The 24,989-nt window shown below is 40.1% G+C and overlaps 1 protein-coding gene across 6 annotated transcripts in view; it reads right to left on the minus strand.

The window, feature by feature from the left end:
* The window catches only part of MINDY3 (MINDY lysine 48 deubiquitinase 3), a 66,030-nt gene that overhangs the window by 14,045 nt on the left and 26,996 nt on the right, over positions 1-24,989 (minus strand). For all 6 annotated transcript variants that reach the window (XR_009550256.1, XR_009550257.1, XM_060192221.1 and 3 more), the window contains exons 9-10: positions 21,767-21,837; positions 20,254-20,334 (exon numbers count right to left, since the gene is read on the minus strand). Coding sequence is in view for 4 of the 6 variants with exons in the window: in XM_060192221.1 (XP_060048204.1) it covers positions 20,254-20,334; positions 21,767-21,837 (152 nt within the window). In the remaining 2 variants the exon portion in view is untranslated. The remainder of the gene's footprint in view (positions 1-20,253; positions 20,335-21,766; positions 21,838-24,989) is intronic.

A 24,989-nucleotide genomic window follows, 5' to 3' on the forward strand; every position in this document is an offset into this window, starting at 1 on the left:
ATCCAAACAAGGCAATCTGTGGAAGCCCTGAGACATGTTTTATAATATATGCTAAAGGCAAAAATTTAAAAGCCTGGCATTTTACAATATAGAATCCAGTAATATATGCTCACTTTCATTTACCATCCCTTAAAAGTAATGTGTATGGTCTCCTATGGTCTCCTCTTATGGCATTTTCAGTGTTAGTTTGAAGATAATACACGTCAAATGGCATGGCTCCCTCTGGCTTATCTTTCAATGCCTTTCTGATTTTATGTCCAGTCCACCAATTCTGGACACTTGGCTTGTGTCTAACTTTTCTGTAATTACAGTAATGCTGTATCAAATAAGCCTGACTATATAATGTCCTAGATGTGGCTTTCCTCTTTAGGTTAGAGTGGATATCCCAGGTTAATAGGCCAGAGGAAGCATGTTCTTGCAGTTTTCACAGACTGCCAGATTCTTGGGTTACATCTGTTCACTTAACCTATTTTAAGCAATGCCTTTTTCCTAAAGCATCATAAACAGAGCCTGAGCTCTACAATTAACTTTGTACCAAACCCTAAGGGACATCAAGAAAACAACTACTAAGACTAAGGTTATTATTATTACTATCCTTTAGCTGCAAAAATCTCTACATGTTATTCCACAAACTTTAGCTTAACTACTTACAATCCCACTTTTTTTTCTTATATTCTCCCTTTAAAAAAATATTATTTTCCCTTTTGTTGCCCTTGTTTTTCATTGTTGTTGTAGCTATTGTTGTCACTGATGATGTTATTGTTGAATAGGACAGAGAGAAATGAAGAGAGGAGAGGAAGATAGAGAGGGGGAGAGAAAGAGAGACACCTGCAGACCTGCTTCACCGCCTGTGAAGCGACTCTCCTGCAGGTGGGGAGCCGGGGTCTTGAACCCGGATCCTTATGCAAGTCCTTGCGCTTCGCACCACGTGCACTTAACCGGCTGCGCTACTGTCGGCCTCCCATATTCTGCCTTTAAGAATAGCTGTTGGGGGAGTCGGGCGTAGCGCAGCGGGTTAAGAGCAGGTGGCGCAAAGCACAAGGCCCAATATTAGGATCCTGGTTTGAGCCCCCGGCTCCCCACCTGCAGGGGGGGTCGCTTCACAGGCAGTGAAGCAGGTCTACAGGTGTTTTGCTCTCCCTATCTTCCCCTCCTCTCTCCATTTCTCTGTCCTACCAATGATGACAGCAATAACAACAATAATTACCACACAACAATAAAAAAGGGCAACAAAATGAAATAAATATTAAAAAAAGAATAGCTGTTGGGGAGTCGGGCTGTAGCGCAGCGGGTTAAGCCCAGGTGGCGCAAAGCACAAGGACCGGCATAAGGATCCCAGTTCGAACCCCGGCTCCCCACCTGCAGGGGAGTCGCTTCACAGGCGGTGAAGCAGGTCTGCAGGTGTCTATCTTTCTCTCCTCCTCTCTGTCTTCCCCTCCTCTCTCCATTTCTCTCTGTCCTATCCAACAACGACAACAACAATAATAACTACAACAATAAAACAACAAGGGCAACAAAAGGGAATTAAAAAAAAAGAATAGCTGTTGGAAGTAGTGGCTATACACTGTCACTGAGAGTGTGGCTGAGAAGTCACACAGCACTAGATATGCGCTCAAGCAAGGGGGAATTCAGAGACAGAAGAATCATTTCTTAAGACTAAGGGGTGAATGATTTGAAATGCGTTTAAAAACACTGCTTCGGGAGTCTGGCGGTAGCGCAGCGGGTTAAGCGCAAGTGGCGCAGAGCGCAAGGACCGGCATAAGAATCCCAGTTCGAGCCCCCGCTCACCACCTGCAGGGGAGTTGCTTCACAGGTGGTGAAGCAGGTCTTCAGGTGTCTGTCTTTCTCTCCCCCTCCTCTCTCCATTTCTCTCTGTCCTATCGAAAACAACGACATCAATAACTACAACTATAAAACAAGGGCAACAAAAGGAAATAATTAAATAAAAAAATATCTAAAAAAAAAAAGCACTGCTTCAAATTTTCTAAATACTAAAAACTACGGCCACTATAAATGCCAAATGTTTTTCTTGGTCAAAATAAGGGATAGAAAATATAACTGAAGTATCACATTACTATTCTTACAAAGAGAAACTGTAGGGGAGTTAATACTGTTTGTCAGATTTGGAGAACAAGAACATTTCCAGCTTTGAACCACAGAAAAAGTCTCCATCACATGCTCAGGTATTAAATATTTCAGAAAACATAGAAGTACAAAAATAATTGAAAACAACAATCTAACAGCTTGTCTTTAAGTTCCAGATGCTGCAAGTAAAAAACAAATCATGCTATTGTAGAAAATAACTAAAAACAGACTTGGTGAAAAGTTTGCTATATATCTGAATATGTTCAAATGAAAATTTATTAAACTTTAGAAATTTTTTAGTATTCTAATTTGAATAGGTTAATGTAGGTCCAAGATAGAAAGACCAGTTGAAGCCTGGACTCTTAGTGCACTCTAAAACAAATACTCACTTAGAGCTGAGGTTGCTAAGTTTCTTTTATAATGAGCCAAAGAGTAAACATGTTCGGCTTTGCAGACTGTATGTTTTTAGCAACATGATAATAAAAAGTATTTTACAAAAACAGATCACCAGATTTGACTTATGGCACAGTTTGCTGGCCCATGACTGAAAGAATATACTCCCAGGGGTTGGGTGATGGTCCACCCACTTGATCTCACACATTATCACGCACAACAGACCCAGGTTCGAGCCCCTGCTCCCACCTGTGGGGGTGGGGAGAAGTTTCACAAATAGTAAAGCAGGCCTACAGGTGTCTAGATTTCACTCCCCTTCCTGTTTTTCTGTCCTACCAAAGGAAACAAAAACAAGTGAAAAAATGGCCCATGGGAGGAGTGGATTTGTAGTGTTGGCACCAAAGCTCTGGTGAAAACCCAGGTATAAAATTTTTCTTTTCTCCCTACAGACTGCAGCATTTATTAAATATACTATCATTTAAACATCTGGGAGGATGGGGTGTGAAGATGTTTTAGTTGTCTAAATACATGTCACAAGATATTTTTAATCTCATTTCGAAAATAAAAAAAGAAGGTAGAGACTTCTAGCTAGAAAACAAATCATGACAAGCAGAGAGCTGGGAATTTGCAAAGCACACAGGGTCCTAAAGGAGTTCAACAGGATGGAGGGAAAAGGAATAGGAAAAAATCCTCAGCTGTGGTGGGAGAATGAATTCAGTTTGTACATTTAGAGCTTGTGATGGTTGAACATTCAAGTAGAGCACATGCTTGACACAGTATAAAAGCTTCTTGCAGGTCTGGAGGGGGACGCTGTAAGCACGAGAGGAGATCAGGGCTGGAGACCCTACAAGAGGACACTGATTTAGATGAAAGTAGATGACTTCAAAGGTACCAGAAGAGTATTTCCAAAGAGGAATTTGGATTAACTGAGGGCTTGACATTCAGAAGTGTGAAACAGTATCTATCTTAACATTCTATATATGAGGAGATAGCAGAAAACTTATGTGAATTACTTCAACAGAAAATCTGTTTTTTTCCTCCCAAAATACAGTCCAGTCATAAAGGTCAGACTCCAGAGTAAGCCAGCAAAAACAGTGGTAACTGTTAATAAGTAAACTGTGTCTTGAACAATTAAAGACAAGATGTGTTTGCTCCTTTGGTCTCAGTGAGAATTTGCCCAGCTCCTAGGAATCAACTCTGTTTAATCATAGCACTCACTTTAAGGTGCATTCATACTAGGAGTAGGAGGGATGTACAAGTAACTCGAGAACAAATTTTTATCCGCAAATCAAAACCACAGTTTCTAAACTGATTACTAGCTTGCTTATTTAAAGTATTTACAATGCATTTTAGGTTACTGTAGAAAAATAAATCTAGTTAAAGCTTGTTTAAATTTCTTTAACATTTACTTGTTTATGAAATTAGGAAATTGCATTCTACCCCTTAACAATAAAGTGTTTCATGCTAAAGTCTTTAATTTTTTTTCCTTAAAAGTATAAATTCCAACACTTGTTTTTTCTTTTTTTTTTTTTTTAATTTTTTTAACCAGAGCACTGCTCATCTTTGGCTTATCACAGTCATGTGAGGGATTGAACCTGAGACCTTGGAGTCTCAGGCATTAGTCTTTTTGCATAACCATTATGCTATCTAGTCCAGTTCCAACACCATTTTTACCAACTTGACTTAAACACTTCTGAACAAGATTCCTAGTATAAATATATAAAACAGATGATCAAATATGCTAACACGCTTCATAATTTGTACAGCAATTAAACAATTTAAACATAAATCAATTGAGGGGAAAGTGTATATTGCACCAAAGTAAAGGACTCTGGGGTGTGAGGTTATTAGATTGTTATGTGGAAAACTAAGGAATGTTACACATGTACAAATTGCTGTAAACCATTAATCTCCCCCAACAAAGGAAAAGAACAATTCAAAGAAATTTCTTTTACAATCTTAAGACAAAATATTTTAGAGGGGAAGATTACTGCCACTTTTTCTCACTGCATTGAAAGAGAATGGTTAGAAAGGACAACATAAAATAGAACTTCCATAATAACTGCGCAAGTATGAAGAACAGTTGTAATAGGATTCTACAGCCAACCTTTCCATTTCTAAGGCTTACTAGATAGCTTTTAGATTATAATATTTAGTGTGTTTACTCATGTAGCTAACTACACACACAGAATGTTAAATGCTATCAAGCTATTGGGTGGCAGAGAGTCAGCACTTAAAGATCCCAGTCTCATTATGGAAGCGAGAACACAATGTAGTTCTATCTATTTCCACAGATATTATTTAAATAGTGGGAAAAACCCCATCAGATTAGATCCTTCCCCTATTTATGGACCTAAAGGTTTTAATGGTGTAGTTTAAGTCACCTAAATCAGTAAGGGTACTTGTATTTTCTTTGTCACTAGAGTTAGGAGAAAACTCAAAGTATATTACACCTGAAATTCTTCTAGATGTCTCCACCAGGAAAAGCTTGTAACACAAGTCAAATATTTCATACTGTTTTAGCGAGTTATTTATACTGACCACTGAAATTATTCTCACTCTGTTGCTAGCATGCCTGTATTAGTCAACATAATAAGATACTTTTATCAGAGAAAACATTAGAGCACAGAATCTCTATTCAGTCAACTTCCTGGTCAACAGGGATTGCTAAACAATGTAACTTTAATGTCCTAGTTTACTTATGGGGGGGTGGTGGTACACACCTGTTATGATACCTTACAAAAGCTGAAAAACAGCCTGAATCATCCCATCACTAGAAAGGTGTCAGTCTTGTAATCTTACCTAAAATCTACTGGAGAAAGACTAATAGTATTTTAAAAGTTACTTTTGTTTTTGCCAATAGAAACTATCCCTTCTTTCTTGTTCTTGGCCTGCCTTCCATCTTTCAACATCTAGATAAGATCTTCACATGTGCCAGCATAAAACATCACCTAACACAGAAACCAGGTTGATGATTTCTCCTGACAAATTTAAAAAAATATATGTATTTATTCCCTTTTGTTGCCCTTGTTTTATTGTTGTAGTTATTATTATTGTTGCTGTAGTTGTTGGATAGGACAGAGAGAAATGGAGAGAGATGGGGAAAGACGGGGGGTGGGGGGGAGAAAGACACCTGCTGACCTGCTTCACCACCTGTGAAGCGACTTCTCTGCAGGTGGGGAGCCAGGGCTCGAACCAGGATCCTTTCGCCGGTCCTTGTGCTTTGCGCCACCTGCGCTTAACCCGCTGTGCTACAGCCTGACTCCCCTGACAAATGTTTGATGCACTTGGTAGGGCAAACGGGAAGAGATCCAGCCTTTGGATTGTTGAGGTAGGAAAAACACCAAGAGCTTTTACTTCTTAGAGATAAGAGATTTCTAACAAGAACAGGTCCTTGTAAAGATACTACAAGGGAAAAAAAAATCAACACTTTCCCCAAGATGATACAGTGTATCTTTGTTTTTTATGGATTCCATGTTTGTATTAATACATAAGTGTATTAAAACTAAAAAAAATATCTAGCCTCACCCAACTTCCCTTAACTAGCAGTTAACCAAAAAGAGAGAGAGAAAAAAAAAACTATAATGGAGCTATCTATTATCTGATAGTCATGAAACAAATCTTTTTCCCACCATTCCATTTATACTATCAGTGTAATATTCATCGTTCACCACAAACCTTTTAGAGGGCTGTAACACTAACCGTTTTTCTATGCCCACTGAAATATAAGGAAGGCTGGTTTCGACTGGTTTCAGCTGGTTGCTTGGTGAAAGGAATTCACTACTGAAAGGTTCTACAACCTTCACTCATTATGCCCTCAGCACTATCAGGAGCAATCTATTGCCAGGGGTAATCAGAGAACCAGAGAGCCTTAGCAACCTTCAGAAACAATGGATCACACATGTATAAGTTACAGTTGAGCTTGCAAACACCATTTTATACCACTATTTAAAGGTCCATGGGTGGGGTGCTTCACAAGTGGTAAAGCAAGCATGTGTTTCTTCCTCCTCCTCTACCCTCATTTTTCTGTCCTATCAAATATAATTTAAAAGCTAAAAGTCCATCTAAAAATAAAATTGATACATATTTCACCAGGAAACAAAATTTTGCTCTACTATCACTTTATGCTTAACAAGGACTTGCTAGCTAAACTTAGGAGAATCTGGGAAGCACTGCAGAATTGATTTCTTTTTAATCTTTTTAAAAAACATTTATTCCCTTTTGTTGCCCTTGTTTTATTGTTCTAGTTATTATTGTTATTGATGTCATTGTTGAATAGGACAGAAAGAAATGGAGAGGAGGGGAAGACAGAGAGGGGGAAAGACAGACACCTGCAGACTTGCTTCACCACTTGTGAAGTGACTCCCCTGCAGGTGGGGAGCCAGGGGCTTGAACTGGGATCCTTACGCTGGTTCTTGCACTTTGCGCCACATGTGCTTAACCTACTGCACTACCGCCTGACTCCCAGAATTGATTTCCTATCAACTGTTAGGTACTCTCATTAAAAAATTGATGAGAGAAGGAAGGGAGGAATTCTAGTTCATCCCACCACCTGGAATTGTGTAGGTATTGTGCTGGTCTTTTTTAATTTATAAAAAGGAAACACTGACAAAACCATGGGATAGAGAATGTTCCATCCTCCGAAGGGAGGCTGGACAACAAACTCTACGTGACACCTAAGGAAGATGGGTCCTGATACAGGGCAGCTTGGAACGTTTCTACTGATGACCACAGAATGTGAGCTCAGATATACAGGGATGCAGAGATCACATAGGCTCCTAAAATGAATATGGGCCCCAGATCACATCAAATCTATGGGGTTTACAGTCAACAATATTATACCCCTTCCCCATATTTGGGAGCTACTCTCTTCCATGATCCAGCTTTCTGGTCCTTTTTCAAGCCATGACATCATATCCCCAGACAATAACTTGGATCAACCTGCATATCAGATTTCAGGCATGGAAAAAAAAAAAAAAAAAAACTAGTATACTCATGGGCCTTTTGGCATATAAAATATGCCTAGTAGCTATCTACAAAATGGAGGACCCTTCCCCCCAACTCTTCATCTGCACTACTCCAGCCTTTAGGGTCTTCTTTTTTCTTATTCTCCCATTCTTTCCCAAAGGATGCCCTGAAGCCTCTCTGCAGTATGGGTCAGGTTTGTGTCCTGTCAGCAGAGAAGTCAGGGTAAGATACATAAGGCAGGGCCTTTAAAGTTCTGTCTCCACAAAGAAAAACTTGAAATATACCAGTGGAAACATAGGAGGAAAGGTCACCAATGGAGAGGATCTACTACAATCATCACAATAACTAATATTAACAGATAAGTGTTTTTTTCAATATCACAACCTTAGGACTTGCTTTTAATTGTCTTAAGGGGAGGAAGCGAAAACACAGGCCCCCAACACTGCTCAGCTGTGGCACATAATGGCGCTAAGAATTGAGCCTGTGATGTCTGAGGCTTCAAGCATCCAAGTTCAGTTCCCTTCCATGAATGACATTCCCCTGGCTTCCATCCTTCCAGCCTTTCTCAGCTGATTTTGGCCAGGAAACTCGTTCCTCAAGGATTCTCTTTGCCTAACGACTCTCCTGTGCATGCAGAATGCTCCTACTTATGGTTAAATTGAGAAACAGTATTTCAAATCACCTTCTGTGTTCTGTCATGCATAAGAAGAACTGGGCCAAGAAAAGCTCACTTTTCAAACCGTATTTTATCAAGAATGCAGCTAACATAAGTCCCCTCCCTAGGCACACGAACATTAACATAACTCAAAAAAATGATTATTTGATATTTTTCAACAGTTAAGTGAATTTTAGACATTCACACCCCCCATAAAAAAAATCAGTGGGAGCACCAAAAAAGCAATTGACCCCATCCAAAAATGGGCAGAGGATATGAACAAAACATTCACCTCAGAGGAGATCCAAAAGGCTAACAAACATATGAAAAACTGCTCTAGGTCACTGATTATCAGAGAAATGCAAATTAAAACAACACTAAGATACCACCTCACTCCTGTAAGAATGGCATACATCAAAAAGGGCAGCAGCAACAAATGTTGGAGAGGATGTGGGGACAGAGGAACCCTTTTACATTGCTGGTGGGAATGTAAATTGGTACAGCCTCTGTGGAGAGCAGTCTGGAAAACTCTCAGAAGGCTAGACATGGACATTCCATAAGATCCAGTAATTCCTCTCCTGGGGCTATACCCCAAGGACTCCATAACACCCAACCAAAAAGAGGTGTGTACTCCTATGTTCATAGCAGCACAATTCATAATAGCTAAAACCTGGAAGCAACCCAGGTGCCCATCAACAGATGAGTGGCTGAGAAAGCTGTGGTATATATACGCAATGAATACTATGCAGCTATCAAAAACAATGAACCCACCTTCTCTGACCCATCTTGGATAGAGCTAGAAGGAATTATGTTAAGTGAACTAAGTCAGAAAGATAAAGATGAGTATGGGATGATCACACTCATCAACAGAAGTTGATTAAGAAGATCTGAAAGGGAAACTAAAAGCAGGACCTGATCAAATTGTAAGTAGGGCACCAAAGTAAAAGCCCAGTGGTGAGGGGTAGACATGTAGCTTCCTGAGCCAATGGGGGGTGGGAGTGGGCGGGAGGGATGGGTCACAGTCCTTTGATGGAGGGAATGGTGTTTATGTACACTCCTAGCAAAATGTAGACACATAAATCAGTAGTTAATATGAGAGGGGGAAAATCAATTGTATGTCTCAAAGTCTCTCAAAACACAAACTGAATCCTTTTAATATATAGGCTGTGTATTTGATACGCAGACTCTCTCAAAAGCCTAGACCAAGTAGATTAGAAGCATCCAATAGCACAGCTATATACAAGATACTGGACACTGTACAGCAAACCATAACAAAAGGACTTTTCAAAGTTAACCCAATTAACAATGTGATGATAACATTAACTATCGATTGTCTTTTTGAACCCTAAGACAGCAGGAACCTCACATCTCCACTATAGAGCCCCTACTTCCCCCAGTCCTGGAACCCTTGGATAGGGTCCACTTTCCCGTATGCATCTCCCAATCCAAACCAAATAATATTGCATCCGCCGATCACAACCTAACCAAAGCAACGATTGCCACCTCAACATGCTTCACCTCAGACTATGTCCAGAGACTTCACGTGTGCAATGACAACCCTTCAGCTTCATTACTCGGGTGAGACCTTTCCTTTTATAGTACATTCTAATTTCATCTCAGGTAGTTCACTTTCTAACAAAGTCCCATAACCTAGATATACACCAGTTTCTGTGAGAGAGAGCTTATGTGCACACGTATCCATAAACTACTGCAAAATATATACCTGAAAGCAATAAGAGTTTGCAGTGAGTACCTCCCTAACACTTCCTCTCCACTATTCCAAGCTTGGGATCCATGATTGCTCAACAAATTGTTTGGCTTCGTATGTTAACTCTCTTTTCAATCACCAGATTCCAGATGCCACCAGGATGCTGGCCAGGCTTCCCTGGATTGAAGATCCCACCAATGTGTCCTGGAACTCAGCTTCCCCAGAGACACACCTTACTAGGGAAAGAGAGAGGCAGACTGGGAGTATGGACCGACCAGTCAACGCCCATGTTCAGCGGGGAAGCAATTACAGAAGCCAGACCTTCTACCTTCTGCAACCCTCAACGACCCTGGGTCCATGCTCCCAGAGGGCTAGAGAATGGGAAAGCTATCATGGGAGGGGGTGGGCTATGGAGATTGGGTGGTGGGAATTTTGTGGAGTTGTACCCCTCCTACCTTATGTTTTTGTTCATTAATCCTTTCTTAAATAAAAAATTTAAAAAAATTAATTAATTAAAAAAAAATCAGTGGGAAGCCTGGATGTGCACTTTCATTCCTACTACTCTTTAGACCATCTGCATTCAAAGTTTGTTCATAAAAGATGGAGTCCTCTCTTTTGCCTCATCTTAGATGGAACTTGAAGGGATTATGTTAAGCGAGACAAGCCAGACAGAGGACAAAGGATGCTCTCACTCATAGGTAGAACTTAAGAAAAAAGGCCAGAAGGGGAAAACACAAAGTGAACTATGGACTGAGTATAGTGTATTGCAGCAAAGCAAAGGACTCTGGAGAAGGAAGACACGTGAGAGAGTGGTGAGAGTGTTCTACAGATACCTATCAGGGAGATGAGAAATTACACCCATACATCAATTACTGTACTTGTCAACTATTAAGGCACAAAGACACACAGGAAAACAGTTTTTACAAAGGGTCACAGCAGAGATGGCAAAAGAACTCACTTGGACAGTGTGCTGCTATGTCACTCACAAGACCCAAGTTCAGCCCAGCCTTCAACACAATGAAAAAACTATAGTGCTGTGCTGTCTGGTCTGTCTGCCTCTCTTTCCATAGCCACTTAAATAAAAATTTTTAGTAAGGTGGGAAAGCTAAGAACACACACACACAAACTTTAATAGTATGAAGAAAAGTTCTAGAACATGCCTGAGTGTGAACGTAATTGTATTCTGAATATCATAACTTTCACCCAAGTTAAAGATAAATAAATAGAGGGTAGCTTCCTATATATATAGCTATATATATATAGCTAAACCAAGAAGCCATCCCTTTTTTCCTTCCTTTAAGCTGCCTGTATTACTGCAAGTCACGCACTCATAGTGAAGCTGTGCAGCTCTGAAGCACCTTAAAAGGGGTCCAATACTTAACTGTGTCAGTCTTCCTAAAGTTACACCGAAGAGTGTAAAACAAAAGCAGTCTGCTCTGTGGAAGTAATTCTGTCTAGACTCCCGGTAACTGATGCAACTTTAAAAACAGCAAGCCCATGCAGGGACATTAAATTCAGAGTCTTTATATATTTTGCATTTAATCAGTAAAGTGCTTTCATGAGTCTTTACCTGAAAGGAACCTGCTTTATTATGGGAAGGGCAAAGGTGATACTCTGCACACACTAACAGAGAGTCCTTTTATGAACATAAAAGAACAAAGGTGATGTAAAATTCATTTCCCAGACTTCAAAAAAGTAAATTAGTCATCGGCTTTCTGATGATGAAACTAAACGCCATGGGTGGGTTCCAACAATTTCTATACTGGATCAGTAGTTTTTACTTCACAATGAAATTTAAAAGCACAGTTAAAAAATTACTACTAAGCCTATCACCTTATATAGTATTTTGTTTGTTTTCATCGCCAGGGCTTCAATAATCTGGGCTAATTTTTTCAGATAGAATGAGACGGACATAAAGAGCAACAGGGCTCCTCCAGCCAGGGCTGTGTATGACTAAGCAAGCACTATTCCTGGGAGCCACCTTGATGACCTACATATAGTTGTAATAATAAGACAAGTTCCATGGTTTTCAAATTTAAAGCCATCATCTTGGACTTGAAAATGAATTTCATAATTTGTCCCAAATTCAAGAGAAAATTATCAGAGTTACACAATAATTTATTCTTAAAGCCTAAATATAAAGACATAAATCTAAGGGTTAGCTAAAAGTAAAAGGTTAATAGGACAAATCCTTTAATGTCTACTTGGGAAATATTTGATATTTGAGTATTTTAAAACTGGGGAATTTTTAAGTATTGGGTTGTCAGAAGTTATGACCTATTTTTTTCTTTTTCTTGATTTTTTAAAAATGGATCTTTAATTATCTTTATTTATTTATTGGTTAGAGACAGCCAGAAATCAAGAGGGATGGGAGTGACAGAGAGGAAGAGAGACAGAGACACCACAGCACTGCTTCACCACGCACAAAGCTTTCCACCGCAGGTGGGGACTGGGGGGCTCAAACCCGGGTCCTTATGCATTGTAAACATGTGCAGTCAACCAGGTGCGCCACCACCTGGCTTCTGTATTTTTCCTATATAAGAAAGTATCATGATTTCTTCTGACTATGCAATGTATTACTTTCAGCGAGACAAAGTCTGACTGCTAAAAGAGGCTATAATATGAGACAAGTGCTAATTCTGTTTAATTATTTTTTAAAAAGCCCTTTTCTCTTGAAATCAAGGAAAACATCATTTTTTAAGATTAAATATAGGTTCTAAAATCTTTTAGCATGCTTTCCGAAATTCTTCCTTTTACCAAAGCAACAGGCCTGCAGTTGTTCACCTCAGCTTAGAAGCATCAAGGGATGAACACAAGCACCATGCCCAAGGACACGCTCCCACAAAGTGACAGATGTGAAGCTTTCATTTTGCAGGAGAGCAGACAACCTGCTTTTACAAAGTTCTCCCACCCTGACCAATAGGAACCAACGCCCCTCTTTGAAGGAGTCTACCGCCATCAAGCACAGGTCTACACTAGGTCCTCTCCCACAGCAGCCCTCTGGAAAGTAATACCAGCCAGCAATGGCGGGATGCCTATATCCCTAGCTCTCTATCTGCCCACCAAAGAGGGTACTACCTCTCATCTCTTACAGAACATGCATATAGTGAAAAAGTGCCGTAATCATGAGTGAGCACATTCATCAATAGCAAAGATGATAGACATCTTCTGAGGCTCTGAGATAAACCTCTATTTACATCTTGATAAAGTTTTCCACCACTCATCTATCCTGTCCAATCTATCACCCAGTACTGTCAGTTTGACTCTAGAGTAAATCTCTCACCCTGAATATTCCCATCCATCTCTACCCACCATCATCCTGGGCCAAACTATATTCTTTGCTTCCCTGGAACACCACAGAAGCCTTGTATGTCCACTACCTACGTTATCCTGCAATGTGTCTATTTCAACAACTAAGCAGCAGTCTTTCAAAAATCCCTTCCTTCCTAATTTGCTCCCTGCCCCCCAATCTCTTGCCCTGCCATAAGTACACACACACCCACCCCACTCTGGCGGTTGTCATCACTCTTGAGCTAAAGCATCACATGGCCTACTGACCTTTGCATCCTTTGTTCCACCTCTCCTCTGGATCACTCAGTATCCCTGCTCCCAGCTGTTCTGTTCGTCACACCATTCCTTTCTTCCACAACTTCTGTTTGCACTGAGAACTTCCTATGTAGGGAGTGTTCTTTGCCTAACTCTCGGTCTAGTTAATTCCTTACTGAGGCTTCAGGTCTCGATTTAGCCAACAATTACAAAAATTCCTAATCTTCTAAAACCACTATCAAGTCAATTGCCATGCTTTGCCAACCTTCATGGTTGTAAACTTCTACTAAGTTTACTACCACCACTAATAAGCCAGTCTTGCACAGGACTGTCTTCACAGCCCTGCACCTTAGGCACACACAACACCCCCGTAGAGACTGGAGTGAAGTCAGTTACAGTTACTATGGGCTCCAATGTTAGTTACAAGAAGAATCCTGCTTTCCAATTGCATTTTACAATGCCAGAACTACCTTGAAAATTGTAAACTAACAGATGCTGTTCTCACTTGATTGCAGTCAGTACAGAGAAGTCAGCACATGAAATACATATCTAAATGAATGAACATATCAGAAAAAGACATCAACATTTACATTAAGTTGCCCAGGAATGGGGGAGAGGAGGGCACACACATGTTGTATGTTTTAGGCAATGGGGCATACTGTGAGTGGGGGGGAATCAGAATTCAAAAAAATAACAAAAGCCCACAATTAAAATTATTTTAAGTATAGAAATACCTGGGGGGTGGTGGTGGCAGATGACAGATCTTGTAATGCCAGCTAAAGCTCTCTTCTTTCTTCCTTCCTTCCTTCCCTCCCTTTCTTTCGCCTCCAGAGTGATCACTGGGGCTCAGTGACTACAGCACAAATTCACTGCTCCTGGAAGCCATTTTCCCACCATTTTTGTTGCCATTATTATTATTGTTATTGTTGCTATTGCTGATGTTACTGGATAAGATAGAGAGAAATTGAAAGAGGAGGGGAGAGAAAGACACCTACAGACTTGCTTCACCACCTGTGAAGCGACGGCCCCCCTGCAGGTGGGGAGCCAGGATTCTTACACTCGTCCTTGTGCTTTGCGCCATGTGCTCTTAACCCAGCTCCCAAGCAGTTTCTATATAGTGAATACTATACAGTTATCTACAAAAGATCAAAACTAGACTTGATGTTTTCAAAAGCGCTTGTGATTTCATTTATCTGTATATGGTTCTCTATTTTCCTTTTCAAAGAGAACAATTTATATATTAAAAATTATTGCTGCAACCCAAATCTGATTGTTCTAAAATATACCAACGAGGATGTAAAGGTTATTTTATGAAGCTTAGGAATTAGTCATTCAAAACAGTTTAGAAGACATGAGAACCCAAGTGTAGAAAACTCAGGCAAGTTTTATTTGCTAAAATGGTGAACACTCAGCATTAGTGCTAGATTATCCTAGCAGGGGTGCAGGTGTCTCTCTGCCTCTCTCCCTTTCAATTTCTGACTGTCTCTATCCAATAAATAAATAAAAACAAAAAATTTTTAAAAAAAAAAAAAAAAAGAAAAGTCTCTGAGCTTGACAAGGCACTTTACAAAACACGGGGCATGAGAGGAGTAAAAAAGATGGGAGTATGACCTTTCTGACAACCCAATAGCAATTTACAATTGTGTAATAAATGCAACAGCACAATAGTTCAGATGCTAACAGGTCAGCAAACATTACCAGGACAGGCAGGTGGGACACACATATTTCAAAAGAAGATGAGGACATCTCACATTCCTGACTATCAAGCCTAATACATTCGTACATAGATACAAACATCTGTACATTCACAAAGCTCAATGACATGTTTCTGTATTAACCTATGAAATCTGTTACGACAAAGCCATAACTAAAATAGTAATCATAAAGTGTAAGATTCAAAATTATTTTCAGAGCAGTTTATATTTAAAACATACACAGTATCATTTATTTATTTTCCTAACGATAAAGAATGGGCTTGGGGGTCGGGCAGTAGCGCAGCAGGTTAAGGGCATGTGGCACAAAGCACAAGGACTGGCTTAAGGAGCCCGGTTTGAGCCTCTGGCTCCCCACCTGCAGGGGAGTCACTTCACAGGGAGTGAAGCAGGTCTGCAGGTGTCTGTCTTTCTCTCTCCCTGTCTGTCTTCCCCTCCTCTCTCCATTTCTCTCTGTCCTATCCAACATAGAACAACATCAACAACAATAACCACAACAAGGCTACAACAAGGGCAACAAAAGGGGGAAAAATGGCCTCCAGAAGCAGTGGGTTCATGGTGCAGGCACTGAGCCCCAGCAATAACCCTAGAGACAAAAAAAAAAAAGAATGTGCTTAAAGGTTTTTTTTAAAGTAGGCTTGAGAATACTTTCTATATGTGAACTGGAATACTTTTCTAACACTAGAAATAAATAGTCAAAATGACTAAATTCTCAAGCAGGAATCAGTAGCTATTCAGTTTCTGTAGTTCACATTCTGCTTCTAACCTTTCTTTCCTTTAAGAAGGGAATAAATATTGGGACAGCTTGGAATGTTCCCAATGATTACCACAGAATGTGAGCTCAGATCTACAGGGATGCAGAGGTCACATAGGCTCCTAAGCTGAATATGGGTCCCAGATCAGATCAATTCGATGGGGTTTACAGTCAACAGTATTTATTCACCTTTCCCATAGTTATCAGACAATAACTAGGATCCACCTGTATATCAGATTTCAGGCTCAGGGAAACAAAACAAAACAAAACAAAACTAGTATAGCCACAGGCCCTTTGGAATATAACTAAAATATGCCTACTAGCTATCTACAGAATGGAGACCCCCCCCCCCAACTCTTCATCTGCACTACTCCAGCTTTTAGGTTCATGATTCGTCAACAACTTGTTAGGCTTTATATGTTAACTCTCTTTTCAGCCACCAGGTTCTAGATGCTAGTGTTGTATGCTTTACATTGGGTTCTAGTTCTCCCCCGCCAAGAGAATTAGATCAGTCCAGTTAATTTCGCGGGCCCGCTTGGCCCCACCCCTAGGGACCCCGCCAGAGTTCCAGAGTGACAGAGTAAGAGAGAGTTCCTGAGTTACAGAGGAAGAGAGAGTGCTTGCGCCGCCGCAAAGAGACAGCAGAGTTCTGTTTGGTGATTAGTTTGTCTTAGTTTATGAATCGTTGTTCCTGAATAAAGAAATACAGCTTCCCTGCCCAGCCGTTGTCTATGCGTCTCTGTTACCCACCCGTGAACCTAGCCCGCCCAGCAATAGCCGACGAATTTTAACAACAAATGGCGCCCACGTGGACCTGACCTGTGCATCTCTCAGATAAGTAAAGACAATTTGGCTACCTATGCACTATGGCCTTCTCTTCTGCTTGTGAAGAGATCTCCAAAGGCCTCTGCTCTTTCTTCACGAGACTGTTTTGCTGTTTCTGGAACATTTATCTCTGGACCACTCTGTGGTTCCCACTCGCTCGGGCGAACTCAGAATAGCCAGCGGGAAGAGCCAGCGGGAGGGAGGCGAGGCGCGGAGCTGCTGTTTCCACCTGGTTAAACAGCCAGCCAGCCGGCTGCGCCCAGACAACCCCGCGCACCGCGCCCGCAGCCCCGCAGCCTGCAGGAGGCCGACGCCAACACACAAGAGCCCCAGGAGCCCGATGCCAACACGCTGGAGCCCGATGCCAACACGCTGGAGCCCGAGGCCAGCCCACAGGAGCCGGCTCTCCACCGCGTGGCGCAGGGCACTGGACGTGTGATCCCTCCACGCTGCTCGGCCACTGCGAACAGGGCAGCAGACATGGCAGGGCCATGGGGCAGGGCCGCGGCGGCCTATCATGGCCGCCACCCCTGGGCACCTAGGCCCACGCCTTCTACAAAACTGGCCTGCCTGCCCTCTTGCTATAAATTCTGGAACCATCCCGGGCCTCCCGGACCCCCGGGCTCCCTGCCGAAACTGGGCACACGAGATCTCCAGCTGCCAGTCCGGTCTGAAGGCAGACAAGCTGGAGTACGCAGAGATTTGTACAGAGATCACAACCTACAATTCCTAGAAGTGAAGCTGTGCGGGAAGCAACCTCCAGATGGTAAAACCCCCCTCCCCCAACAACTAAGACAGTATAGATTCAAATTCCTGTTTAAAATGACATGTCTTCGTAACGAAGGTTTCTCTCCTTGTATATTAATGACCATGTTTATGTGTATGTTTAAAGTTTGGTAAACAGTAACTTTAAGGCTAAATTCTTACTAGTCAAAGTTAAATGAAAAAGGTTTTCAACGTAATTCTCATAAAGATAAAATTAACTTACATTTAAAGTCTAAGGTAAAAATTAGTTAACAAACAATATATTTTAACTAAGTTGGTCTAAACAAAAGGTTAAATAGACTTGTTGATATGTAAAACTCTCCATTACCTTCTCTATTAGAAATGGTAGATCGCACAATGGCTATGCTAATTATTCTCATGCCTGAGGTTTCCTTTCCTGAGTACAACGTGACTCCATCTTGAATGGGTATAACAAAAGGTTAAAAGACGTTGTTGATATGTAAAAGTCTCAAATTCCTTCTCTATTAGAAATATGCTAATAACAAGTTTTGTTTCATAGTAAGTAAATTGCAGCCAGCTGCCTTTGGGACTCTAGGCCGTTCCCTGCCCCCATACAAATGCCCGTCGAGGCAAGTAGCCCCCCAGAGGCAAGAAATCTTTTTTTTAAGCTGATAAAGTTTAGCCCACAGAGGCAGAAATGGCTACCTCAGGCCTTCCCTTGGCAGTACACTGGTTCTTGTTACTTGCTTACATGTTTCTCCATGTTTGTGCCAGTTTCTTTTTTAAAAATGCCTGTATGATATATGTTTCTGTTCAACCCACACCCTTGATACTATAGTCATTTAGTTAAAAATGAAAAGGGGGAATTGTTGTATGCTTTACATTGGGTTCTAGTTCTCCCCCGCCAAGAGAATTAGATCAGTCCAGTTAATTTCGCGGGCCCGCTTGGCCCCGCCCCTAGGGACCCCGCCAGAGTTCCAGAGTGACAGAGTTGCAGAGTTCGAGAGTAAGAGAGGGTTCCTGAGTTCCAGAGTAAGAGAGAGTGCTTGCGCCGCCGCAAAGAGACAGCAGAGATCTGTTTGGTGATTAGTTTGTCTTAGTTTATGAATCATTGTTCCTGAATAAAGAAATACAGCTTCCCTGCCCAGCCGTTGTCTCCACGTCTCTGTTACCCGCCGTGAAGCTAGTCCGGCCAGCTAGAGCCTACGAATTTTAACAACATGCTAGCATGATACAACCAGACTTCCCTGGACAGACAACCCCACCAATACATCCTGGAGCCCCTATTCCCCAGAGCCCCACACTACTAGGGAAAGAGAGAGTCTGGCTGGGAGTATGGATCGACCTGTCAATGCCCATGCTCAGCAGGGTAGCAATTACAGAAGCCAGACCTTCCAACTTCTGCACCCCATAATGACCCTGGGTCCATACTCCCAGAAGGTTAAAGAATATAAAAGCTATCAAGGGAAGGGTGGGATACGGAGTTCTGGTGGTGGGAACTGTGTGGAGTTGTACCCCTCTTATCCTTTGGCTTTGTCAATGTTTCCATTTTATAAAAAATTTAAAAAAATAAGAACAAAACCTCTAGGCTAAATCTAACACATCAATAAAAGCTGTACTTTTTAGAGTTGCACTTTACATAATCTTTGCTAAGGAAAAGTATCAATGTATCTTGCCCTACATTCAGCAGATGGAATTTTGCCAGCATAATGAAAGTAAATGCAGTATAATAATAAAATAGAGTTTAAAAGGCTTAGTTAGCAGTATCAATCTAGTCTTTGGTATAATTTACACAAATCATATTTCTTATGAACACAAATAAAATACTATTATAAAAAAAAAAGCTTATGGGAAATCAGGAAAGCACATTAGAATTAAGAAATCTCACAAAACAATGAGCTATTTCCCACCTCCACTCAATGCCTCATAACTCAGCATACCAGGTATTTAACACAGGCTCACAGAATAAACATGCTGATGATTAAAACAGGATTTAATGCCATTAGTTTGTACTAGATTCTAGAAAATATTTTATAGCTAGGCCTGACAATAATTCTTCTAAGAGTTATGCTTAAACACATGGGAAGAGAAGCTGGACAATATTAGGAAGTGGTAAGGCTGGACTCAAAGTAGTCTAACTCTAAAGCTCTAAACCGCTCAGTTGTGTGAAAAGAAATATTACAGTTCATGCCTGGAATTTAGACAGTTTTGCAACAATAATTTTAAAATAAACATTCAAATGCATTTCATCTCTTTCAATATTGTAGCTTTGTATATATTAACATTGTAGAAAATACACATCTTTAAGCAGCACATGGCTTTAAGCCACCCAACTATGAACAGATTTTAAAAATATATCCCTTGGAGATAGTGTAACTAAAATTATTTTGTATTATGTAAGTTAAAATTTTTTTTGTAAGTTATATTTTTATCTGCTGTAAAACAAATTCAAGGGTGGGGGTGACAGCATAATGGTTATGCAAACAGACTCTCATGCCTGAGGCTCTTAAGTCCCAGGTTCAATCCCCCACACCACCATAAGCCAGAGCTGAGCAGTGCTCTGGTGTTTCTCTGTGTGTCTCTCTCTCTCTGCATCTCTTTCAAAAATAAAAAAATTTAAAAAAAATCAAAATGTTTAAATTCAGTCATTTTCAACATAATATAAGTGGCTTCTAAAAAAATCCAAAGTCGAAGTTCTAAAGACAGGAAAAGTAAAGGAACTAGAGCAGCAAAACAGTATCTTCTTTAGCATTGACTTTGAGCTTTTGGAACAGTCCTCTGGTTTGTGGAAATACAGTTTGCACAAACAGCCAAAGTAAATACAAACTCATATTACTTGTTTTATGTCACACTTAAAGAAATAATCCCATTATAAGCATACCTTGGCAAAAAATACGGTGAGGTGAGTTTCGCTGCCAACAATCCAAATAGGGAATTTTGGAGATTTCAAGTTAGAACCAACCTAGAACAAATATAGCAAAATAAGCAAATGATAAATTTATACTGTTTGTGAAGTATGTGCCCCTGAATATCTGATGCATGACTTAAGTGTGCAATTCACAGCTAAATGGAATAATATGTCACAATGTCTTACCCAGAGGCTCAATTGCTGAATGGGAAAATACTATAAAAATTACCAGGGTTAAGAACCTATCGGACCTTTACATCAGAGTAGTACAGATTTGACAAATAATTAGTTTAGTCCTAGAAATCAGTCTCACATTTTATTCAACTTCCTAGACATGACCCAAATTTATGATTACAGAAGTAAAGGGAAATAGCCTTTTTTTTTTTGCCTCCAAGGTTATCACTGGGGCTCAGTGTTAGCACTAAGAAGCACAGCTTTGGAGGCCATTCTTCCTTTTTCTTCCTCTTTCTTTCTTTTTTTCTTTCTCTTGCTCTTTTTTTTTTTTTGTCCTTTACAATTTCATTCAGTAGGACAGAAAGAAACAGAGAGGAGGGGGAAGACAGAGGAAGGGGGAAGACAGAAGCCTGCAGACTTGCTTCACTGCTTGTGAAGTGTCCCTGCTACAGGTGGGGAGAGGGACTCAAACCTGGTTCCTTGAACACAGTACTATGTGTGCTTAGCCAGTGTGCCGGTACTGCCCCCAGAAATAGTCTTAAGACCACCCCTGGTGGCCAGGAGAGACAGAGAAGATGAGATAGAAAAAAGAGACAGAAAGGTAGAGAGCAAGACACCTGCAACACTGCTTCACTGTTCATGGATCTTCCTCTGTTGGGGATTATGGGGAGCTGGTGACTTGAACCTGAGTCCTTGGGCATGGTGACATGTGCACTCTGCCCAGTATACCACCACCCAGCCCACCAAATTTTATTTACTTATCATGGTGTTTCTCCACCCCACCTCCTCAATGAATAGAAAAACAAAAAGATTGACTTAACCCTTTAAAAACAGGGCATCTTAATAAATACAAACCATCAATGATGCAAATCTCATTTACAACTATTTAGAATATTAAAGAGTTATACTTCAGACTGTAGGAAAACCATGAAACATAGTAAAATATGAGTATGACAGTTTTCAATGGTAGCCCACGTGTTAAAGAGTTTAATGCTATTGGCCTACTTAAGATTATTTTAGTGTGAAATATTTTCTCTTTTTTTTTTAGATACAGTAAGTCAAAAGTTACAATTTTAGGCATTTATGAAATTCTTTTTCTTTGCTTAATAAAATACCAGTTGATTCTGCCAGATACTAACCACCAAAAGGGAACTAGCCTCAAGGTCAGGAATCTGAACATGGTCAGTGAGCTTAAATTAGATTAAGTTTAAGTGAGGAAGGAGTTGGAAAAAAGTACAAACTGACATTACTATTAGTGTGGGGGAGATACTATCCACAATGGTATTCAAGGTTATCTTGAAAATAACCTTACCTTGCAATATCTTAAAGCTTCCATTAGTGTTAAAAATCCTACAGCTGCTTGTTCATGTATACCAAGAAGTTCTAAAAAGAAAAAAGATAGCAGTATAATAAAAATCTGAAAAATACAAAGTACTTATATGTAAACATATACATCATAGAAATTTGTCCTATATCAAGGCATTCATTTTTACACAAAACCATAGCTTTAAAACTAGTACATTTGTTAAGGGTTATATCAAATTATTATGGTACTATACATCATAACACACCTTTTCCAGGTTTATGTATATGATACCTTGGATGTACAGTAAGTGTACTCATAGACCTTTTCAATGCTGACTTTTTTGTCTGGTTAGCATTTGCTGTCACCGGGGCTTCACCACTCTGAGCCAACTTTTGCAAATAGAGACAGGGACAGGAAAAGAAAGGAAATGACAACCTGTGTTTCTCCAGATGTGATGCAGGCTGGGCTTTGGCCTAAACGTGACTCACATGCACAGCAAAGCAGGCAAACGCTGACAGGTGAGTTGTTTTGCTGGCCCTCAGTGCTACTTGTTTCAATGAAGGCATCCTTCACTCAACTAAAAGATTATCAAGCAACTTGAATTGACTTTCATTTAGAAAAACAAATATGCTAATCAGAATCTGTAGAATTTATCAATCCAGTAAACATAATAGCATGACAATTCAAGGGGTTATCTGATACACTCTTTCCTTCAAACAGGCAACTGTGTGTTGAAGACTGGGAAATGAAAAATAGAACATGTTCTCTACCACGTGACCTCTTTGTTCATCAAGAATTCTTCATTCTTTATTACATCTACCTGGACAGGGTGATACGGACATGATAATTAGACAGCAGATAGATTATTAAGGGGACAGGAAAAATGTTTCGTGTTTGTTTACACACTGTAGTAGCATAAGAGCTTCTGCTTACTATGTTTGGAAGGAATACAGAAATGATAAATTTTGAGATGGCTTGAAGCAAATACAGGAAATTACCAAGATATGAGAGAGAGAGAGAGAGAGAGAGAGAGAGAGAGAGAATATACTCAAATCAGACGAAATCACTAAAATGGAACAAGAAACAATGTGTTGAAGTGATGAAGAATTTGTTAGCTAATTTTAATGGCGAAGAATGAAGACATTCTGGATTGTATTGAAGAGAGAACGTGAGTTTGCCTTTATTTTATATTGTTAAAAAGTTCATTTTCATGGGAGAGACAGAAACAGAGGGACTCTCACCAGAGTACTATTCAGCTTTGACATATGGTCAGGTCAGGAGACCTCGGGGATTCTAGGGCCTCTGGCATGGCAGTCTGGGGTACTACCACTGTGGCATCTCCCCACCCCAGAAGGTTTTAGACAAATTGGGGCTGAAATACTTTTATGTGCTTCTAGCTAGAGATGGGTACACAACTAGCAGGCTCAGGAACATGAAGAAAAGTCAAACTTGAATAGAGCTGTGGCAGTCAGCAGCAGAAATGTTAAGTTGAAGTCATGAAAGTTGGTATGGTAGCACTGACAACACAGGTGACAAAAACGAGGTGACTTCACAAAGAGAGGTGTAATGGTAATAACAAAGTCTTGGGGTCAAGTGGTGATTCACCTGGTAAAGTGGGTCTAGTACTTACTACCATGGTCAGGACCTGGTCCCTACCTATTACACTGTGTTCTAGGATTCTCTGACCTAAGAATCTTTTCAACTACATGAAATCAAAACAAGATGTAAATTGCCTTCACTACTCTTACCCTCTCAAATGACTGTCATTGCCCAATAGGCGACCTATGAGAAAACTTATTTAATAACCTACTCATTGAAGCCTGAAAAATTTTAAACAATGGCACCTTAATAATTTTCTATTGGAGAGTCGAGCAGTAGCAAAGCGGGTTAAGCACACGTGGTGTGAAGCGTAAGAACCAGCATTAAGGATCCTGGTTCAAGCCTCTGGCTCTCCACCTGCAGGGGAGTCGCTTCACAAGCAGTGAAGTAGGTCTGCAGGTGTCTATCTTTCTCTCCCCGTCTTCCCCTTCTCTCTCCATTTCTCTCTGTCCTATCCAACAACAACAACATTAATAATTACAATAAAACAAGGGCAACGAAAGGGAATAAAAAATAATAATTTTCTTTTGTTTTAAAGAAGTTAGATTGTATGAAAATAATTATTTTTTTTAAACTAATGAGCCTATATGCTATTTTAAAACCATATGTTTATAAAAAAAGGTATCAGTCTTATTAATCTCTAGTATGAAAAATAATGACCATAGTTGTAATGTGAATGGCCCCAAAATATTAAAAGTCATTCATTAGAGTATTCAAAGAGAACACACACACAATGGGTGGGGAATAAACAGTTCAGATAGAAAAGTTATTCTGTATTTTTTCCTTTTCTGAAAAGCACTAAATGTTATCATGTCCAAAAAAAAGAAAACAGATTCAGAGACTCTCGGTTGTAAATTAGTTCCTAAAATCAGTTACTACCACCTAGTGTTCTGATTTAAAGACTGCATCATCGAGTTCCTTGTAAGTCTACGCAATGTTTATAGTATGTATTTATAATGATACAATACTACAAAATACATCAAACAAGCTGCTCATAGTTCTTGGATACTTTCAAACTAGGTCAGTAAAATCACGTTTAGACATAGAGTGCGATTGATAATAAAAGAACGCACGTGTTGCACATTTCATGCCCCAGCACCAATTTGCATCACAGCTGAGAGGTGCCCTGGCCCTCTCTCTCCACCTGTGCTCTGGTTCTCTCCCTCTACGTGTCCTCCCTTCACCTCTCATTCTGAACCTCTCATGCTATTTTAAGAAAGCAAACCTGGTCTTAATTTTTATTTAAAATGACACCTTTAATCAAGCAACGTAGTTCTTCCTATTATTTTCTCTTCAAATTAGAGACAGAGGATGCAAAGACTAGGAAGTGGAGGGCACTCTTGGTTCAACTGCAGAAAGAATCATACAATAAATTATATGGACTCTGGGACTGCATGACCTACAAAACCGACAATATGTCATCTCGTTAACAAAACAAATTTCTAAGTGGAAAGATTAACACTGCAGAGATGTCACTTTAAAATAATCTACCAATCATGTAACCACAATCAAATACAGATTTCTCAAAACTAGAATTTAAAAAGTTGACATTTTAGATAGGATAATGCAAAAATGTCCATGATAATTTTAAAAGCACAATATTAGAAACGTGCAAGTAAATATCAAAGCA

The sequence above is a fragment of the Erinaceus europaeus genome, chromosome 6 (genome assembly GCF_950295315.1).
Source record: "Erinaceus europaeus chromosome 6, mEriEur2.1, whole genome shotgun sequence".
Taxonomy (NCBI): domain Eukaryota; kingdom Metazoa; phylum Chordata; class Mammalia; order Eulipotyphla; family Erinaceidae; genus Erinaceus; species Erinaceus europaeus.